This window comes from Mauremys mutica, chromosome 2 (genome assembly GCF_020497125.1).
Source record: "Mauremys mutica isolate MM-2020 ecotype Southern chromosome 2, ASM2049712v1, whole genome shotgun sequence".
Lineage (NCBI taxonomy): Eukaryota > Metazoa > Chordata > Testudines > Geoemydidae > Mauremys > Mauremys mutica.
In genome coordinates this window covers 215,662,513-215,681,884 of record NC_059073.1, presented here as the reverse complement: position 1 = coordinate 215,681,884, position 19,372 = coordinate 215,662,513, and the positions used below count along the sequence as shown (strand labels likewise).

Here is a 19,372-nt window from a genome sequence, read left to right as displayed (position 1 = left end):
ACCCCACTGGGAGCTGGGCATCTGAGTGTTGGAGACAGGAACACTTCTTAAGCTGTTTTCAGTTAAGGCTGAAGCTTTTAGGGGACGTGGTTCAGACCTGGGGCTGTGTTTGCAGCAGGCAAGCATGTCTGGCTCAAACAAGGCAAGGTTTTGGAGTTCCAAGCTGGCAGGAAAAACAGACTCAGAGGTAGTCTCCGCAGATCAGTTGACAGTCCCAGTGGGATTTCTGTGATCCAACCCGTCACAGGCAGGTTTAATGAAGACCCGCTAAATCGATGGCAGAGTGCTCTCTGGTCGACCTCGGTACTCCACCTCTCTGAGAAGAGTAAGGTAAGTCGACCGGAGAGCATCTCCCATTGACGCAGTGCAATGAAGACACCGGAGTAAGTCAACCTAAGCTATGTCAACTCCAGCTACGATATTCACATAGCTGGAGTAGCGTAACTTAGGTCGACTTACCCCAGGAGTGAAGACAAGCCCTTTGCTAATTTAGATATGCCCCATAAACAGATTCCCTGTGCTTAAAAGACTCCCTAAAATTACCATGAAGTGAATATAGCTCAGGTGCTGAAGCCTAGCTTGGATTAATCCTTTTAACTGGACTCATAACAGCCACAATCACAACCCTCTCAATGATATTTTCAGCAGATTATGTGGTACACTTATGGGAAGGAAATGGACAGTTGAAACACCTGCTATGCTGTACCTTTCCTTTTTCTTCTGTGGACATAACAGCATGAACGACAGCTGAAGTGAATGTTACAATTTTAAACAATGATTTTAAAAAGCAGTGACTAAAGTTAGTTTCTTAAATCTACATTTGGGCACCTAAATAAATTATCTGATTTTCACTGAGGATCCAGCAACTCCCAATGAGGGGATAATTCATCTTCCTGATGGGATTCATCATTTATGGTAATTAAAGATGCTAAATAGAGGGATGCTATTAACCCCTGTGTCCTAATAAAATTCCAGCACTGCAGATTATATTCTGCCTACCTAAATTTTTGGTTAATATGCTATTATTCCTCCCTTACGGTTTGAGTTTCCAAACACTGTGCCACCCACACACACAAACTTACATGTGCACATAAGCATTTTCAGGATCAGACTCTCCGAGTCTCAAACTACTGTGCGGTATTACCATACGTTACTAATTAGGAACAGCATACCAGCCAAGAAGGGTCTGCATTCTAATGGTGGTTACAGGGATTCAGTGCAACAGTGATTATCTGACCTTCAATTATCTGAAATTCCCTGTTATCCAAAACAGGGTCATGGCTCCATGACATCCATTAATTACAATGATGTTCCCTCTACTACCTTAAATAATTAAATGCCTCCTATTACATTTGGATATTCAAGGTTGTGACTTATATGCAAAGTTATTGGGGTGAAAAGTGCCATATCAAGGTAAGTATTATATAAATATAATTAATAACAATGTGCAACACTGACAGATAAAGATGAGTGAAGAGGTAGATTTTAGTCTATGCACAGATTCCTGACTGAACTGGAGACGGTTTTGGCAAACACATAAGAAGGAATCTTTCTCTCACATTTCAGATACATTTTGCTGAATATATATATATATATATATATATAAGTCCAAGATGATGTGAAGTATTCAAGCATTATGTTAAGATGCCTACTTTGAGTATTACATCTTGATTCCTTGTAAAAAGCTCACTTATCTTAGCACTTCTGATCTGTGGCATTTTAAATAAATGAGGTCTCAGCATAATTAAATTGTCTTGGTTTTAATTACGTTCCCTTGAGTTTTTTTAATTACTTTGCAACTTGAGGAAAGCCTCATTGGGAGAATTGATCTGAAATCTCTGATGTGTTTAATAACGTCAAGCAACAAAAATAGCTGTGGGGAAAAATCTTATTAAATCATATTTGCAGGCATTCTTATATCTTTCAATAAGGTTAATATCAAACAGTTTACCTTGTCATCTAATTTCCGTGCGCTGAATGAAAGTTCAACATAGTCATCGTTGCCAGATAATTCTTCAGCAATCACCTAAATGAGAAGCTACATATGAGTTTTGCATGTATAATGAAAGAAAATAAAATTAGGAAAGATGCCATTTACCAGCATGTGGACTATAGACCCTATCAGCTGGAAACTGACAGTCACCTTCCAAGAAACCAGACGCCTAGCTAGCAGAGATATCAAAATAGGTCAAAACAGTACACTTTCCTCTGGCAAAGTATTTTGCCTCTAACTGAGTGGAAGATGTTCATAAAACAGGTTGTTAATTTTTAAGATATTTCTATGCAACCTGCCATGATAAATAGAAAGACTAGGAATGAAATTACCTGTAATTAATTACCATGAAATTCAGGCCATGTCTACAGCAGGAGGGTTTTGCTAGTATAGTATAACCGTATAACACGATAGTGGAGATGCAGTTATATCAGCATAAAGACACTGGGGGCTAATCTATACTACGAAGGCTTTGCTGGTATAGCTATACCAGCAAAACCTGTACTGGAGATGCAGCTTAAACCAGTTTAGTTAACTCATCTCCCCAGACTGCATAAACTATATCAGCAAAATGACTCTTTTGGCTGGTATAAACAGCATCTGCAAAGGAGTGGGAGGGGAGGGGGGTGAGGAGGAGCTGTTTGACCCATATCGACATCAGCTAGAAGTGGGTGATATTTTCACATTCCTAACCAACGTAGCTATGGGCAGCAAAACTTTGTAGTGTAGGCCTAGTCTGGTATAGCTTATGCCAATTCCCCTGGCTGACATAAGGTATGGAAGTATAAGCAGAGTTACTCTGATGTAACTTCATCTATATTAGTGCCATGTCTTCACTAAGAGTGCTTTGCTGGTATAGCTATAGTGGTATACTCTAGTAGCTTATACTGGCAAAACTGCGCTTTCACTGGTATGATTTATTCCAGCCCCCCTGAAAGAAGCTACACTGGTAAATCATATCCCTGGCTGATACAGTCATGCCAGCAGAAGTCTGTGGTGTAAATATGGCCTTGGGCTTCTACTGCATTGTTATGTCAGGAAAAACTCATATGCCTGACATAGGTAGGCTGGTAAAACTTTTAAATGTAGAGCTAGGGCATTGTACCTGGAAATGCCACCAAAACCAGAACGCCATTTCAATTTTTTTCCAATTGAAAAATAATTTTCTGCCCACAAAAATGCTCCCACAAGTCATTCCCCAAAGGAGTACGCAAACCAGAGATTCATGCCCATTGCCCACATATTCGCCAGCCATATCTGTCTCCCACCCAGGATTAAACCATAAGACTCCAAAACCTTGGAGGACTAGTAGGGTGACCAATGACATCGTTCAAACCAGCTAGGTACTGCCTGGGTCAGAGTGATAATCAGTGTACTACAGCATGACGCTTCTACTAGTCTACTATACAATTCTCAGGACTCAACAGCGCTGCTTGGAGTCTCACACTGTTTCAGCAGCATCTACTGGGACTTTTTGGGACAAATTAAAAAAAAACCCCAGAACAAAACTGGAGGCTGACTTTAACCTACAAAATGTGTGTCATATAAAACTGGTATTTGGTCACGCAAAATATTCACATGCAGGGATGTGTGTGCACAAATCCCTAATTCTGCATGAAAATACAATCACATGTGCACACACCCATTCATTTTATATGTGTAAGTCAGATCTGAGTTGCTGAAAATTTTCCCCGTAATGCATTAGATGATATTTCTGTTCCAGGTAGACTACTGGTTGGAAGGATCATGTAGGACACATCACCCCATTAGCACATAAGGATTTGTATACCAAATTTTAAGCTTCAACAATAATTTATAATTGAGTTACAAATCCCTACCTCTGAGCACTGACAGAACTCTCTTTGAGTGGCTGAAAAAGCACCGCTGTATTATTTTATTCCATAGCCATGTAATAATAATATATTGATTAGACAATTCTAATGGTAGCGCCATACTAAAGATAATAGCACACCTATCTGGGATGTGAGCCTTTCCAATTCACTAAAGAATACATAACTCAATAGGAGTCGTGCGTTAAAAACAAGTTGCAACATTAACATTAGTAAATTCCCTATTTCACAGATGGTCAATATTACATCAGTGGTCTCACCCTTTTTGGGCTCAAGACCCATTTGTTAATGTTGATGGCCTATCATGACCAAGTCAATAGGCTGGGGGTGGAGAAAAGTTGTGTCCTGCCCCTGGAGTGGGTGTGAGGCCCTAGGAGAGGTTAGGTCCTGCTCCTGGTGAGTATTGCTTCTCTACACTCACCCCACAGCACAATGAAGTCAATGGGGCTACTCACATGTACAGAATTAAGCAGATGTAGAAGTGTTAGAAAAATCAGGCCTAAGTACATTTTTAAGACTGTAAAGCATGGATTAGAAATAATCAAACAGTATAGCTTTCTTGCTCTGTACCTTTATCTGAATAATGCACTTAATGACACTTGAAAAAAAAAACTTTCTTGCCATTTGTGGATTACAGGTATGTTCCCAGAAACATTCAAATAAATCAGAAGGCTCAAAACATTTTTTCAGTTAGGGATCATGCTAACAACTCAAGAGGAAACTTTTATGGAGAAGTACTCACATTAGATATCTTTAAGCATGGGGAAAACATATTTAAGTCTGGCTTACTGTTATGGATGATTTCCCTGCTGTGTTCCCATGTTTCAGTAAGGATTTGGAGAGTTTCCTCTGTGAAACAATCTGTGCCAACACCAAAACAAAAGGAAAAAATTAGAAACTGTAGTAAATACATGGATTGTGATTTGATTTTTATGTTATTGCAATTATTTGTATTTACACTCGGGAACCCTAATCCCATTGGGCAAGGCTCTACACAGACAGGTAACAAAGATGATAGTCCCTGCCCCGGGGAGTTTACAGTTGTGACATGACAGGCAGGATGCAACCGGACGACAAGTGGGATGGGGAAGGGTGGGAGGATAGATTAGAATTAACACAGTTAAGCAGAAAAGCAGAAGCTGCGGCTCATCATTTGCTTAACTAATGACAGATGGAAGGCATCAGGGCAGAAGTAGGTTTTTTAAAAGGGTTTAAGAGACAAGGTGGCAGCTTAAGACTGCCAGGGAGTGTTTCTGATCCTTGGGGGGGGGGCACACGGGAAAAATAATTCTACACAGCTAAGCTACCAAAAATTACAATAACATCAAGTCTTTTTCTACAAGGTATCACAGTCTGTTTTACACAGGACACCCATTATTTAAAAACAAATAACTTTAAATTCAGACATAAACAGGCTGCAACACAGCCTGAGTTCCAGCTTTGTCTCCACGGGGACCACACTTTGTCTGGAGCTCTGTACAGCACACCAACACATCTAGTGGGTGACTAATGTACATCATGTAAACATTATTCCAAGCATAATGATGAATTGTATGTTTTCCATTACAACAACCAGTAGATTTCCATAACCTTGAGACATTTAAACTAGGCTAGTAAAAGTAGGAGAAAAAATATATTGTAGGGAAAATTCCTACACAAGCCCGCAATAAGCAAGTGATGTGATAGACTAGTAAATGACCTAGTGTATTAGGTCATTTCCATTATATGATTCTATTAAAATGGTTTTCATTAGAAACATATAAAAAATTATGAAATCCTAGATATACACTAGATAACACTAATTAAGAGAAAGCGTTATCAATTATTTTCATTGCAGTGGCTCCTAGGAGCCCCATTATTTATTCAGAACACCATTGTGTTAGGTGCTGTACAAACACAAGACATAGAGAAGGTTCCTGTCCCAAAGAACTTACAACCTACTATCAAATATGCAGAAAACATGCAAAATAGAGCATGGTTTTGGTATTAAAAACAATCCTTTCCCATTTTGTACAACACATTTTTAAGACATTATGGCCCAGATGCACACTCCATGACCTTTAAAGTGCAGTAACCTAGAAATGGAGAGAAAAGTCACTCTTATGCAAAGCATGCAAAAAACAACAATTACCCACTGAAGAGACCATAAAGGAAAGGGAGTGGTTTATGCCTGCTCAGCTGATGTTCTGGGAATTTGTATGGATTTGAACAATATGCTAAATTGGTAACCGTAATTATCATAACAGCTTTAACTAGCACACAGAATACTAACTTAAAGAATTACATACTGCAAAGCACAATGGCAACCTGCACAAGTTTGATACTGGTTTTCATTATCTCAGTGGGAGGCGGACTTTGAGCAGTCTTTGCAGTGGAGAAGGAGGACTGAAGAGTGGCACCCATATTTTGCTTTGCAGAATCACATATCTCAGTCTCTCACAGGCAACTAGCACTAAGACAATGCTGTTCTTTCAGATGCAACTTGCTGGACCGTGCCCCAGTGATGTGGGACATAACCGAGGTAACGCAACTACTTTAACAGTGATAACAGCAGCATTTGGTATGGGCGCAGCCAGAGCATGCTCAGTTTCACTTTAAGAAGTGGGCTCCATAGAAGAAGCTGCTGCCATTAACTCTTTTTAAAATATATATATATATAGTTTAACTAATTCACTGCATGTAAAAGTTTTGTTCAATGGCCACAAATACTGCAGATGAGACTGCTGTGTGGAGGCAGGAATTAGATAGTGCACTAGGACTCTTGTGATCTACTCTTGACTCTTCCAAAGATTATTCAATCGACACATATCTGCGTCTCAGCCTATCCATCAGTCAAATGGGTTCAAGGAAAAATCACCGATCTCCCATGAGTTCTATGAGTTCAATTAACTTTTTTCAAAGACCTGTGAGAGATCCTCAGATGTTAAGCACTAAAGACATCCAAAATATTATAAAGTTATGGGCTCTGTGCATAATGGAACAAAGGGAAAGTATCTTCTGAAGCAGGAGAGCAAAATACAATTAATCAGAATAATTCCTCCTTCCAATATGCTTTTTAGTCCCTTAGATGTGCTACATTAATCTCTAGTGTATGATAGAACCCTTCACCTACTCATCCGGAGTCGCTAAGTTATCCTTACCCAGTCTCCTTTAGTAATTCCAGCATTTTTGTCCTGAACTATTCACCCCATTTCAACTTCTAGCCCTCCCTTCACTCCTTTGCGAGTTGTTCTAAGTACCAAGATGCACTGCACATAAAGTAGCTTGAAACTCTGGGGTCTCCCCTTGTGTGGCAGTTACATGCATCAAAATACAGTGAATGGAATTTATTTTGATGTTCCTATTATTAGCTCATTTTAATGAGACTAGCTCTCTAAGCTATTAGTGTCATTTTGCCGCAGCAAACACTCTGCATATGTAAATATGTGTATTCGTGTGTGAACACCCACACGTTGTTAATCAAGTGGCCAGTAAAATGGATCCATCTGGCAGCTCTACGCCTGCATCATCGCCTCAAATAGTAATTAACAATTAAGATTTGCAGGCTGTCATTTAAATAATTGACAAAAAAATCAATTTTTACAAGCAGTAAATTGCCCTTTTTGTCTGCATGCTAAAAAAGTACCCGTTAGTGGCTGGAATGGCTTTTTTTTTTTGGAAGCTGCCATCAATTATGAATCACATTTATTGCTTATCTATAGCTGTAACATTACTTCCCCAGCAGAACCATAAAAAGTATTAGCTATTCTGGCTGCTAGCAAGCAAGTTTCAGCCAACTGGAACACATGAACATAGGAAGCAGCTGTTTAAGTTCAGAGTTACAAAGAGATGGTTGCACTTGCAATACGGCCAAAGGCAAGGCATTTATCAAAAGTCTTTTGTTTGTTAGACGTCTTTGGTTTGACTCCTACTTCAGCAATTCACAACTGAAAACTTTAGGGGGAAAGGTGTTTCTGCAATAGTGATGTGAAGAAGTGGTACAGAAAGTGAAAAATCTTCTCTTTCTACAAAACAGATATCGGGGAGCAGATTGGACCCTTTTTCCCCCCCCCAACAGATTTTACATACGTTTTCATGAGGTCCCTGATATTGTACTGAGAACTGGAAATAGGAGTAGAAAAAAACCAAACGTTCCATTTAAAGAAAAAACACCAGATATATAATGATGTTATACATATTCAAATATATGAAAATTAGAAAGTGGATTCATCCAAATTTCAAGATCTTCAACATTAAGGTCAAATTCTAAGATCAGTTACACTGAAAAAACTCCTTTAAGGACCCTCTGGGTTTACATTGCTGTAACTGAGCTCAAAATCTGGCCCAATGTGTTAAGGAGAGAGAGATGCACCCAAACTAAAACTCTGGATCTTGGGGTGATTAAATCGGGATCCATATTTTGTACTTTGATCCCAGCTCCAGTTTAAAATGGTATGAAAGCTGCTCTGCCTGATTTTTTGTTTGTTTGTTTTGTTTTGTTTTAAAACTGTGGGGATTATAGAAGTTCTGACAGTGAAGATCTATGGCATTGGCAATGATTGTGAATAGTGCCAACTTCCCATAAAAAGCTCTTGCAACGTACATCAGAATTAACCTACAATATCTGTTACTTGAGCTTTGGTCCTTTTTTGACAAGCAATTACCAAGCATGCCAAGCTGCCAAGCCGTGTAGTGGTAGAAGCGGTTTTAAGATGTGCACAAAACTGACTAGGATAAATGTCCAAGATCATTTTCATTTGTGACATATGCCAGGATATGAACTCTGGTATCTGGAGGTTGAAAGGCTAGACTGGTAATCTAGTGTGTCAGCTAAAGCTCATGAAATAACCACAGTAAAAAAGAGAAAAGAATTTAGTAGCTGTGGAATGTCCAGACCCCTGACTTATCTCTAACCCTACATACTATGTCTACACTAGTGGGTGGGTGGGTGTGTACATGCACACGTCCTGCTTAGCAGTTAAATTAATAGCATACTTTCACTATTTCACCCCTCCTCACATTTAAATTTTATTGTAGACACACACTATGCCCTCGCCCTCCCACCCCCCACCCCTCACCCCCATTAAAATGCTGAGGGTTGTTGATGTTTCACCCATATTTGGAACAATGGTTCATTAAGGCAAGATTAAAAGAACTGACCTACTCAGGTTCACACTCTGTAGACCCTCCCCATTAACTTTTTTGTCTGAGGCAGTGTCATTCAGGGTGGGGGAGGAATAGCTCAGTGGTTTGAGCATTGGCTTACTAAACCCAGGGTTGTGAGTTCAATCCTTGAGGGGGCAGCTTAGGGCAAAATCAGTACTTGGTCCTGCTAGTGAAGGCAGGGGGCTGGACTCAATGACCTTTCAGAGTCCCTTCCAGTTCTATGAGATAGGTATATCTCCATTTATTATTCCTCTCTCTCCACTTCTGCTGTATCCAACCCCACTTTATGGATTATGTTCTCCATAACACATGCAACACACTTTAAGATTGGATTTGAACCGTATAGTACTGATCAGTCCACAGCATGTTTGGAGATGAATTAAGGCTTTTTCTTATTTGCTAGTGATTTTAAACAATGACAGCAGCCAGCCAGTCAGAACAGGATACTGGGGGAAAAAGTCAGTGTTCACAAATAATATAATAGGACATTGTTGGAAAGGGTTTATCGGTATAAAATAGTTTGAAATTCAATTAGTGTGTGGCGCCTCTAGCTCTTTGGGAAAAATTGTTTTAATTCATTAATTTTTCATGGATCAATGCAGTAATTCATATAAAAGATGCAATATGTAAAACAAAGCATTAAGAACTGTGAAAAGTGTTCCGATAACATAAGTCTCTGAGTTTCATGCCATAATGGAAACAATATGACCTCAAAGATCATGTGGAACACTCTGATACAAAAGAACGACTAAACTAGGCCCCCTAAGGATTACAAAGGGATTTTAAACAGTTAGTAGAAGAAAGCTAATAAGAGTTCTGCATGGGATAATTTGACAGCACTCTGAGCCAGCAGGAATAAAATGGCATTCATGTCCCACAAAGTACATTATTCAGCCCATTAATGAATTCAATTACTGCATTCTGAGAAGAGCAGGGGCCAGATTTTTAATGGTATTTAGGTGCCTAGTGCAAGCTGGGTGTCTATCTTCATTTTTAGATGCCTTTAAAAATCTGGCCGTATGTCTTTTTCAGCATATGAGTAGTCTTCAGTCTATTGGTCCACTATTCTTACACAGAATATTTCTATTAAATAGAATTTAAATTAATTCAGGTCTAATCAGGGGTCTTTTAGCCTTTTTCCAACTTGAGAGCAGTGACGGAAAGTGGATTAATTAGCTTCAAGTACATAATCTCGTTAATGACATATAGTATTAAAAGTATATGTGAAGTAGTGACAATTATTATCAAGAAGCAAGATCCTTAATAAAATGTGTGCAGGGAGTGGGGAGTACTTTAAATCCCAAAATAATATCTGCTCAGATTCATGGCATATAGGGGTGAAAACATCTGCATGACATCGGCTGCAGCTGTTCTCCAGGGATGCTGCTCACTACAACAAAGGGCTAAGTGATAAATTGCAATAGTTTAATTTTATTTATTTATTTATTTATTTAGCATTTCTGTACTTAAACTACCCAGTTTTTTAGGGACGAGCGTAGGGCCTAATCCTGAAAACAGTTCTGCATATGGGGGACTGGTTGTGATGCATCATGAAACCAGAGAGCTATCAGACTGCTGCTGTTCTGGGAGCTTTTCTACAACAACTTCATTAGTTCATAAGCATTAAGACTAGAGCTGGGCAAATGTTTTGACAGAAACGTTTTGGCAAAAAATGAAGATTCGGTGACTCCAAAACACTTAATGAATTCATATCAACCTTGCCAAATTACTTTGGCAAAAGTTTTTTTTTCCAAAATGAAATTTTTCAATTTTTAAATTCAAAATAACTTTTTGTTTCAAAATTTCCTTAATTTTTATCTTTTAAAAATTTTAAAATCAAAACAAAACATTTTGGTTTGGGAAGAATAAAATGTTTGGTTTGGCCTGAAACAATTTTTTTTAAACTTTTTGATTTGCCACAAATTTTGAAAAAATTCAATTTCTGTTAATCTGTGTATGATTTCTCCCCACCACCACCAAATTTCTCAGAATTGCCAGAGAACTGAAAACTCCATCATTCACCGATCTCTCATTAAGCACAGAACATGCACAAATGAGCATAGTTACTTTGAGCAACCAAATGGTAGATATGTGAAAAATACAGGCACTGTGGAGCGTCGAGCAGGGCTTGAACTGGGAGAAATCGTGGATGGTGAGTGAAGTGGCACTTTTTTAAAAAGCCTGAACTCTTTCTCTGGTATCTCATTTGAAAAAAATATATATTGTCCTAATGCTTATGGAGAATACTTTCACAATCTGAACCAAGTGTAACTGATGCAGAGATGTCTGCCTGAGTTAACAGAAAGCCTGAAACAATTGCCTGAAACTGAGAGATGTGTCCTGCTCAACTGGAGAGTTAACACAGATGCCCGAAGAAGACAATTTAAATGTTAACATTACTAACCATTTCACTGCTTAACGAAGCAGTGAGACAGGAGAAGGACAATCATATGAAGATCTACTGAAACTGATGTTTCATTCTGGTCATTTTGGTGAGTGGTGATTGGGAAAGTAGAACCAATTTCTTTCACCTCAGTCAGACAGAAATACCAGAGGGTAGAAGCAGAACCCAGCGGAGCCCCCAAGCTTTGCCCCTTGTCCTGACCAGCAGGAACCTGTTCTGCTCTGGTGACAACTATGGAGCCAGATTACTTCCTCTCTAGCTCTAGCAGCACTGTTCCTCCCTCACTAGGGGTTAACTGCAGAACCTGCGGCATTGGTTGCCCTCAGTTCACATTTTCAAGCTTTTCTTTGCAACCATGAGGGTTAGAAACATAATTTTTTTAAATGAAAGCTGAGATTTTGATGTCAAAATTTGACACTGGAAACCAGAGCCTGGTGTGCCTATACCTTAATCCAGGCCAGCCCACAGGTATATCTGAACCCTACTGAAGGGAAGCCAAGCTTGAGGAACCCAGCCAACTGTGACTGACTTCTCAAGTGAAGCTTGGCTTGTGAGAAGAGAGGGGACCATTCAAGCCCCGGATTAGAGTGGGTATGAATACACTTATTTTGGTTTAGTTTCAACCACCATACCAATCCTCCCTCCATTTTTTTAAGATACTCATATGTACCTCAAAGTAAATTCCTCTGGGGATGAAATTTTCCAGACTTGGTCTCCTCCCAACCCTGAATTATTCTGGAAAGCTTTAGTCAAAAAAGTTCAGCTGTATGTTTACATTCTGATTAGAAATACATTCCAATTAGAAATTTTGCACTCAGGTAACTAAAATTCGGACTGGAGCTAGAAACATCACATTTTGCTTGTTTGGTGTTATGGGTTCGATTCTTAAAGAAGCTCAAAAATACCCAGTCCAAAATGGCTCTAAATCACGCTTCAGGGTTTGTGCATTGCTACAAAAAGCACCCTATAAAAGTTATGAATATGTTTCAACATCAAGATACATCAAGATACATTTATTGAAAATATCTTGGAATTCTCACTGCAGCACAGTGTAAAATCTTGACAGGCATTGGCATCTGTTTGTCGGTAGTGACTTTTGCAACTGAGTGAGAGTTCTATTATTAAATGTTAGTTTTGCACATTAAATTTAGGGCTTGTCTACATGGCAAGCGAAGGGTGTGAAACTACAGCACACCAGTTTTCCGTGCAGTAAGTTCCTGTGAGGGCTCTGCTACAGCAAAGTGAAAGTTCCAGAATGTGGCTCAGCAAAGCAGCAGTGCTAAGCCACACTCTGGGATTTTTGCTGCGCTGTATCAGCACCCAGCTGGGATGTTACTAGACAGCAAGCTAGTGTGCTGTAGCTTGCTGTGCAGTAACTTGCCTTGTAGACAAGCCCTTAGAAATGAAGTAATATTTGGTGGAAAACTTAACTGGTGTATTTCCCCATAATTTCCCCATACTAATATCCCCCTACTGTTACTCACACCTTCTTGTCAACTGTTTGAAATGGGCCACCCTCATTATCGCTACAAAAGTGATTTTTCCTCCCTCGGTATTCTACTGTTAATTGAATTGTCTCGTTAGCACTGTCCCCCCACTTGGTAAGGCAACTCTCATCTTTTCATGTACTTGTATATATACCTGCTACTGTATTTTCCACTCCACGCATCTGATGAAGTGGGTTTTAGCCCATGAAAGCTTATGCCCAAATAAATGTATTAGTCTCTAAGGTGCCACAAGGACTCCTCGTTGTTTTAACTGGTGTACTACAGCACAGTACATCCCCATATGTAAGCTGTATAAGAAATTTCACTTTGTATAATCTTTTATATGATATTATGGGATCTAAAGAGAGAGTATATTTCGAGGCAGTGTTAACAAGTAGGCAGAATTAAACTTGACCTTTTAACATTACCCCTTAGAATTTCCTAACTTTTAAAGCTTAATTTCTCAATGTAGCATTGTATTAAATGTGCCACTAATTGTTGCATAGAATATATGTATTAACATGATGCAATTAATATTACATTGCAAGGACACTTCAGGGGAAGTTAAGAAAAACATGACATTGAAAGGCCATTTCAGAGTGGAGAGCCTGGCCCCACAGCTCAGTTCAGTCATGCTGCTGCCTCTGAAGGAAGAAAAGTTTTTAAATATTATTTTTTTAAACTGTAACAATCAGGAAGACTGCTGCTGTTTTATTTGAAAGGGCTACTGTTAAGAGTGGGGAGAAAAAATAACTTTGAGTTAAATGTCTCTATTTAGCATATTGACTTTTTCCGAATTGCACACAGCAATGTCTGGCTTTTTGTTACACTTGTGTACAAATAGCCTAGCAATCTGAAAGGTATGCTGAATGTATCTACGCTTAGCCTTCAAGCTACAAATAATGATTCCATGCCAATATGCCGCTACTTGTGAGATTTACATGTAGGCAGGCAGAATTACAAGAGGCTGACTCTTGTCAGGACATTGGAACTAACACTCCTATTTTTGTTAAAAGTTCAGTGGGACCATTCATCGTTCTAAGTGGTCGGATCCTAACAGGCTGCGTCTCATTGCCCTCATCACTGTGGGGATATTGATTCACTGCTGAATCACGGAGAAGAATGCTACCAGTCTCACTTCCTGAAGTACTTAGATTTTCCAAGTCTTCCATCCAAGGCCCAACATCAGTTTTGGTCTATAACATCTGACAAGATCACATCTGTCAGTAATTTGGTTGCAGGCAGTGCTTAATTTGTGCCATGGCTTGCCAGGGCTGATCCCCAGCACCTTTTTCTAACATTACCCCTTAGAATTTCCTAACTTTTAAAGCTTAAAAGTGGGAGTTCATAGCTCTGGCACATTTAGGCTTGCTGCATCAGTTATGAATGTAAAAAAAATGCCCCAACACCTAATTGCTTGAGCCCCGGCACCTTTCATTACAAATTAAGCCCTGGTTGCAGGCTGTGTGCCATAGAAGAGAGGTCCCTCACAAAGATCTGAGTATCTCTGAAGAAAGAGATACCCACTTTTGTCTGGTTAGAGCAAGTAGCGTTTTGTCCATACCACTGCCTTCCCAAATGAGCTAAATCATCGTCTATCATCTTTGACTAACATGATTCCTATAGATCTTGCTTTTGGAAGGGAGTATTACAGGGATTAATCTCAAAGTGCAGGTTTAGTGCACATGTAAAAGATAATCAAAACAGATTCAGGTAATGGTTTATTTCTTTTTGGTCAACCTCTACCTGGAACAAAAGAAGGAAACATGACATATTTATGAAAAAACCCTCAGTCTTTTAAATTATGTATAAGAACCCAAAGTCTATCCTATGTTTCATATAACATCTCCTGTTTTTGATGGGAAAGAAACTGAATTGATAGACAGGCACAAAAAGTCATAATGTTTTATGCACCCATTAAATTGCAGTGTAGCAACAAATCCATGTCAAAGTTAGCTGAAGAACAGCAGCCATCCCATTATCATCCTACAAAATACAGTAATTACAGAAAACTGCTAAGTGTTGGAGTAAGTGCCGTATGTAGAATCTCTGTTGCAAGATTTTCAATCCTGGTCTCATATTTAGCTGCATTTGGGTGTCAATTCCACTGCTAATATCATATTTTTAAAAGAGTTGATGAATTATGCAAAATTTAAAAACATAAACAGCCTAGCTATGTTATCAAAAACTTCAGGGCTACATTTCTGGGGTCAGATTCCATGTTGTTATTATTTTTTCTTGGTTACCATTAACAGTAGAATTACACCACAGCCAAGCCAGCTGTGTGTTATTTATAGAGGCATAATCATTATAAGGGCATGTTTTGGGGAATGGCAGCAGCAATGAGGTTTTTGCATTTTAAAACCAATTAAGAAAAAACATGTAATACATTATTTTCTATATTTCTCTTTCCTCTCTGTAAACAGCTCCTTTTCTTTGACTGAGGCCACAAAATACCCTCAAGAGCACTGCCAAAAAGAACATGGTTTATTATGCATTTTAAAGATCCTAATTACCCATCCATCCCTGTTAATCTACCAACACTACAGATCTCTACATTTCTGTTTTATAAAACCAATGAGAAACCTTTCCTTCCTATGGCACCTTTCCTTTATATCTTACCACACATTTATAGGGCCAAATACTCAGCTGTGCTGTGCAGCTGAGGAGAAGGGGGGGAAAAAGAGGGGGGGGCTCCTCTTTCCTGATCCTGGGACCAAAACAACCCCGCTATAATTTAGAGCATTCACAAGGCTACTGTAAATTATAACAGGTTTAGGTGTCTCATTGGGCTGATTTTGAAAGTTCCTGCCACTTGATGTAGTCTGGACCGTTCAAAAAGAAACACATTTGTTCTCTCAGAAGTATTTTTTATGACCCCTCCCAAAATAAGTCATGTTTGGCAGGGATGATATAGCAGTATCCCAAGCAGGGAAATCAACCCAATCCTCCCTCGAGTTTGGTGATAGATTTTTAACAAGGGGCTCCTGAGAGCCGCCTCCAGCACATTGCTGATGGTTAAGGCTAAGATTTTGTCATGGATATTTTTAGTAAAAGTCAGGAACAGATCATGGGCTTCTGTGAATTTTTCTTTATTGCCCATGACCTATCAATGACTTTTACTAAAAATATCCATGATATAATGGGAAGGGCCTGGGCAGCTGCCAGGTGGCTGGAGCTCCTGGGCCCCCACCACCTAAAGGGTCTCAGAGCTCCAGAGTCCCCCTTCCGCCCTCCCCCCAAGGTGGGGAGCTGCAGGGGTCTCCCTGCCCCACCGCCACAGCAAGGGAGCTGCGGGGATCCCCCCAGAACACGGTAGCTGGAAGCTGCAGGGTACCCCCAATGCCCATGGCAGCTTGGAGCTTGGGGGCCCGCTGCCTCAGGGGGCAGGGGTACCTCACAGCTCCCTGCCACTGCGGGAGGTGGCAGGACCCTGCAGCTCCCAGCTGCTGGGGCTGAAGACACAGAGGTCTTTGGAAGTCATGGATTCCATGACTTCCGTGACCTCCATGACAAAATCGTAGCCTTACTGATGGTGCTGTAGGTAAAACTGCCTGTAATCACAGACAAGGTGGGTGAGGTCATATCTTTTATTTGACCAACTTCTGTTGGGGAAAGAGAGAAGCTTTGGCGCTTACACAGAGCTCTTCTTCAGGTAATCATTTGGATTTTCCTGACAAACCATTCCTCCTAGCCTCCTTGAGATTCAAAGGATGCCTCTGTGATTCAAGCTTCCTGAAAGTAATCTTCAGTTGCTTTTCCTGAACAACAATAAGGAGGACAGGCAGGAATTCCTGGGGTGGGAGGGTAGTGAAAGCAGTTGCTTCTTCTGTGGAAAGCAATAATGATCCTGTTACAAGTTTAAGTGGAAGCACTGAAAAGTGTAATCCAAACCAGAGCTTCACAAAGCTCTTTGCCAGCTCTCACCGTAGGATATGTTACTCCTAACCACAAAATGTTCATTTACATTCAGTTTAGCTGGTGCATGACGACTTAACAAGACTAAGACCATCCTTAGTACTGTTATCAGGAATAAAGCTGGGATCCAATATACCTCAACCCTTCAGAGCAAAAAGCCTGCCATTTAGAAATAAACCCTGCCAGAAGCTGCTTGCATCTCCTTTTACATAAGCAGGCACTGGTACAATATGTATTGCTCATATACAACCTGATTCTGCCACCCTGACTTTACTATAAGCAAGCCAGCAGTCCCATTTACTCACCCATGTGAGCAAAGTTAAGAAGGTTCCTAAGTCTTTGCTGTATGTGCCAGGTAATCATATGAGTAATAGCTTACTCTCAAAGCAGTTTCACTAATTTTAATGAGGCTACATGAGCAATGCAGTACTGCTCAATGTAAGGGAGGCAGAACTGGGCCCTTAACTTAAAAGGCAAATTGTTGGTGGAGCAAGCGTCATAGTCTCGTATGTCCCAGGTGCACCTGAAGAAAGTTCAAATCAACAACACCTCTCTGTGTATTAGTCCCGTATAAAGCACCAAAGTGGTGAAGGAGAATGATTTTATCACATCTGATGAATTTCACTCAATGGGTCTTTCAGCAAAGCAATATATTTAGTATCAATGCTAACAGAAGTGGAGGTGGGGGGGGGGGGAGACACCTACTTGTCCGAGAGTGCATTCCATGGCACCAAGAAAATCTGCATCTTTCAATCCATTGTGGTTGCTGCTAATGTCATGGACTTCAAACCGTAGCCGCTGAACCTCTTCAAAGTAGAAGTCCACCGTGAATAACTTGGAGAAGATTGGATTTATACAGGTTCGAATCACTTCTGTCCTGTCAACCTGCCCAAAAAAAAAAAAAAACCTGTGAGAATTTACCTCAGTGACTTCTTACTCTGTCAATAATGGGCTCCAACATGAACCAAATTTAAAGTGAAATTAAAAAACAAAATTACACTCCACTTACGTGAATGAAGAATTTTTAAAGAGACAGTAGTTTAGCTACAAAATCTGGTTGGCTGCTATTTAAAAAAAACCATTTAATAAGTGGATTGGCTGAGCTGGTGAGCCTGGTGAGCAATTCAATGGCATTTCTCTGTTTGTCTGTTTGTCGGATTATCTGTCTTTTGTAACATAACTTTTGAATGTCACATCCAATCAAATCCTGGTATAAGGGGACTGGGAGCACATGGAACCCCATTGGGTTGGGGGGACATTGAGGGACTCTGGAATGCGGGAAGGTGGGAATGGGGATACACAGAGCCCCTACCTTTGGGGCAGAAGAGTGTACTGTAGGGCATAAGGGGAAGTGGGAATGAGGGTGCACAAAGAGCCGCTGGCACGGGGAAGAGAATGGAGGGCCCAGAAAGGGAGACAGAGAGAATGGAGGGCACACAAGATTCCCTGCCACGGGGAGATTGGGGTTGCATGGAGTCCCTTATCTAGAGGGGGATGGGAGTGTGGCACACAGGGAGCTTCTGCGGGGGAATGGAGGGATGCAAGGAGCCATTGGTGAGTGCAATAAGCTCAGCCTATACAAGCTACCAAGTGTGCGACACCCTAATGCTAATAGCAGTGTTCTCATGTGAAAACAGGAGTGAGGCAGATTTAAGAAATTTCCTATACTCTTGGAAACCCAAAGACAATGACACATTACTATTTATTGTTTCTGTTTTTAGGAGACAGTTTCCAAAAAAAGAATTAGGGCCCTGTTGAGCTAGGTGTAGTTGTAAGAAATAACGCTAAGCCAGTACCAGAGAGCTCACAGTTTAAGTTCTAGGCAATACTCAATGAGTGAATAAACAGATAAAGGAAAGGTAATGGTAGAGAGATGCAATGCATCTGTGAGGAGTCACGGTGCTCTCAGTAGTCAAACTCAGAAATGCATGAGAACATGAAATTGACCAGACACAGTGAGTGAAAGAGAGCAGTGCATGCTGAATGAAATGCAATGAATTAACAAACAGCACAGTGAAAACTAAATTAGAGTCTATACTCTATATCAGTGTTTCCCAAACTTGGGACGCCGCTTGTGTAGGGAAAGCCCCGGCGGGCCGAGTTGGTTTGTTTACCTGCTGCGTCTGCAGGTTTGGCCAATCGCAGCTCCCACTGGCCGCGGTTCGCTGCTCCAGGCCAATGGGAGCTGCTAGAAGCGGCGGCCAGTACGTCCCTTGGCCCGCGCTGCTTCCAGCAGTCCCCATTGGTCTGGAGCAGCGAACCGCGGCCAGTGGGAGCTGTGATTGGCCGAACCTGCGGACAAGGCAGATAAACAAACCGGCCTGGCCCGCCAGGGGCTTTCCCTACACAAGCGGCATCCCAGGTTTGGGAAACACTTCTTTAGATACATCTTCACTGCAACTCCATTGTCGTTAATGGAGCTACACCCAGGATGAAGTTGGCTTTTCTGTCCACTGGTCAGGACTTTCAAGAAGCTCTCATTTTTATCTTTGCAGTGTTCCTTTAACTTTGAACTTTGTTACTTCACTAGGTGGCTTTATATCCACAGGCTTTTTTAAAGATTAAAAGGAAGGGG

At 40.5% G+C, this 19,372-nt stretch overlaps 1 protein-coding gene across 8 annotated transcripts in view; it reads right to left on the bottom strand.

The window, feature by feature from the left end:
• CPNE4 (copine 4) overlaps nt 1–19,372 on the bottom strand; it is a 342,555-nt gene that overhangs the window by 127,961 nt on the left and 195,222 nt on the right. For 7 of the 8 annotated variants that reach the window (XM_045002785.1, XM_045002784.1, XM_045002790.1 and 4 more), the window contains 3 exons: nt 17,503–17,682; nt 4,633–4,704; nt 1,952–2,026 (listed from right to left, as the gene is read on the bottom strand). In XM_045002785.1, the coding sequence (XP_044858720.1) occupies nt 1,952–2,026; nt 4,633–4,704; nt 17,503–17,682 (327 nt within the window). The remainder of the gene's footprint in view (nt 1–1,951; nt 2,027–4,632; nt 4,705–17,502; nt 17,683–19,372) is intronic. The other variant, XM_045002791.1, reaches the window with a different exon arrangement.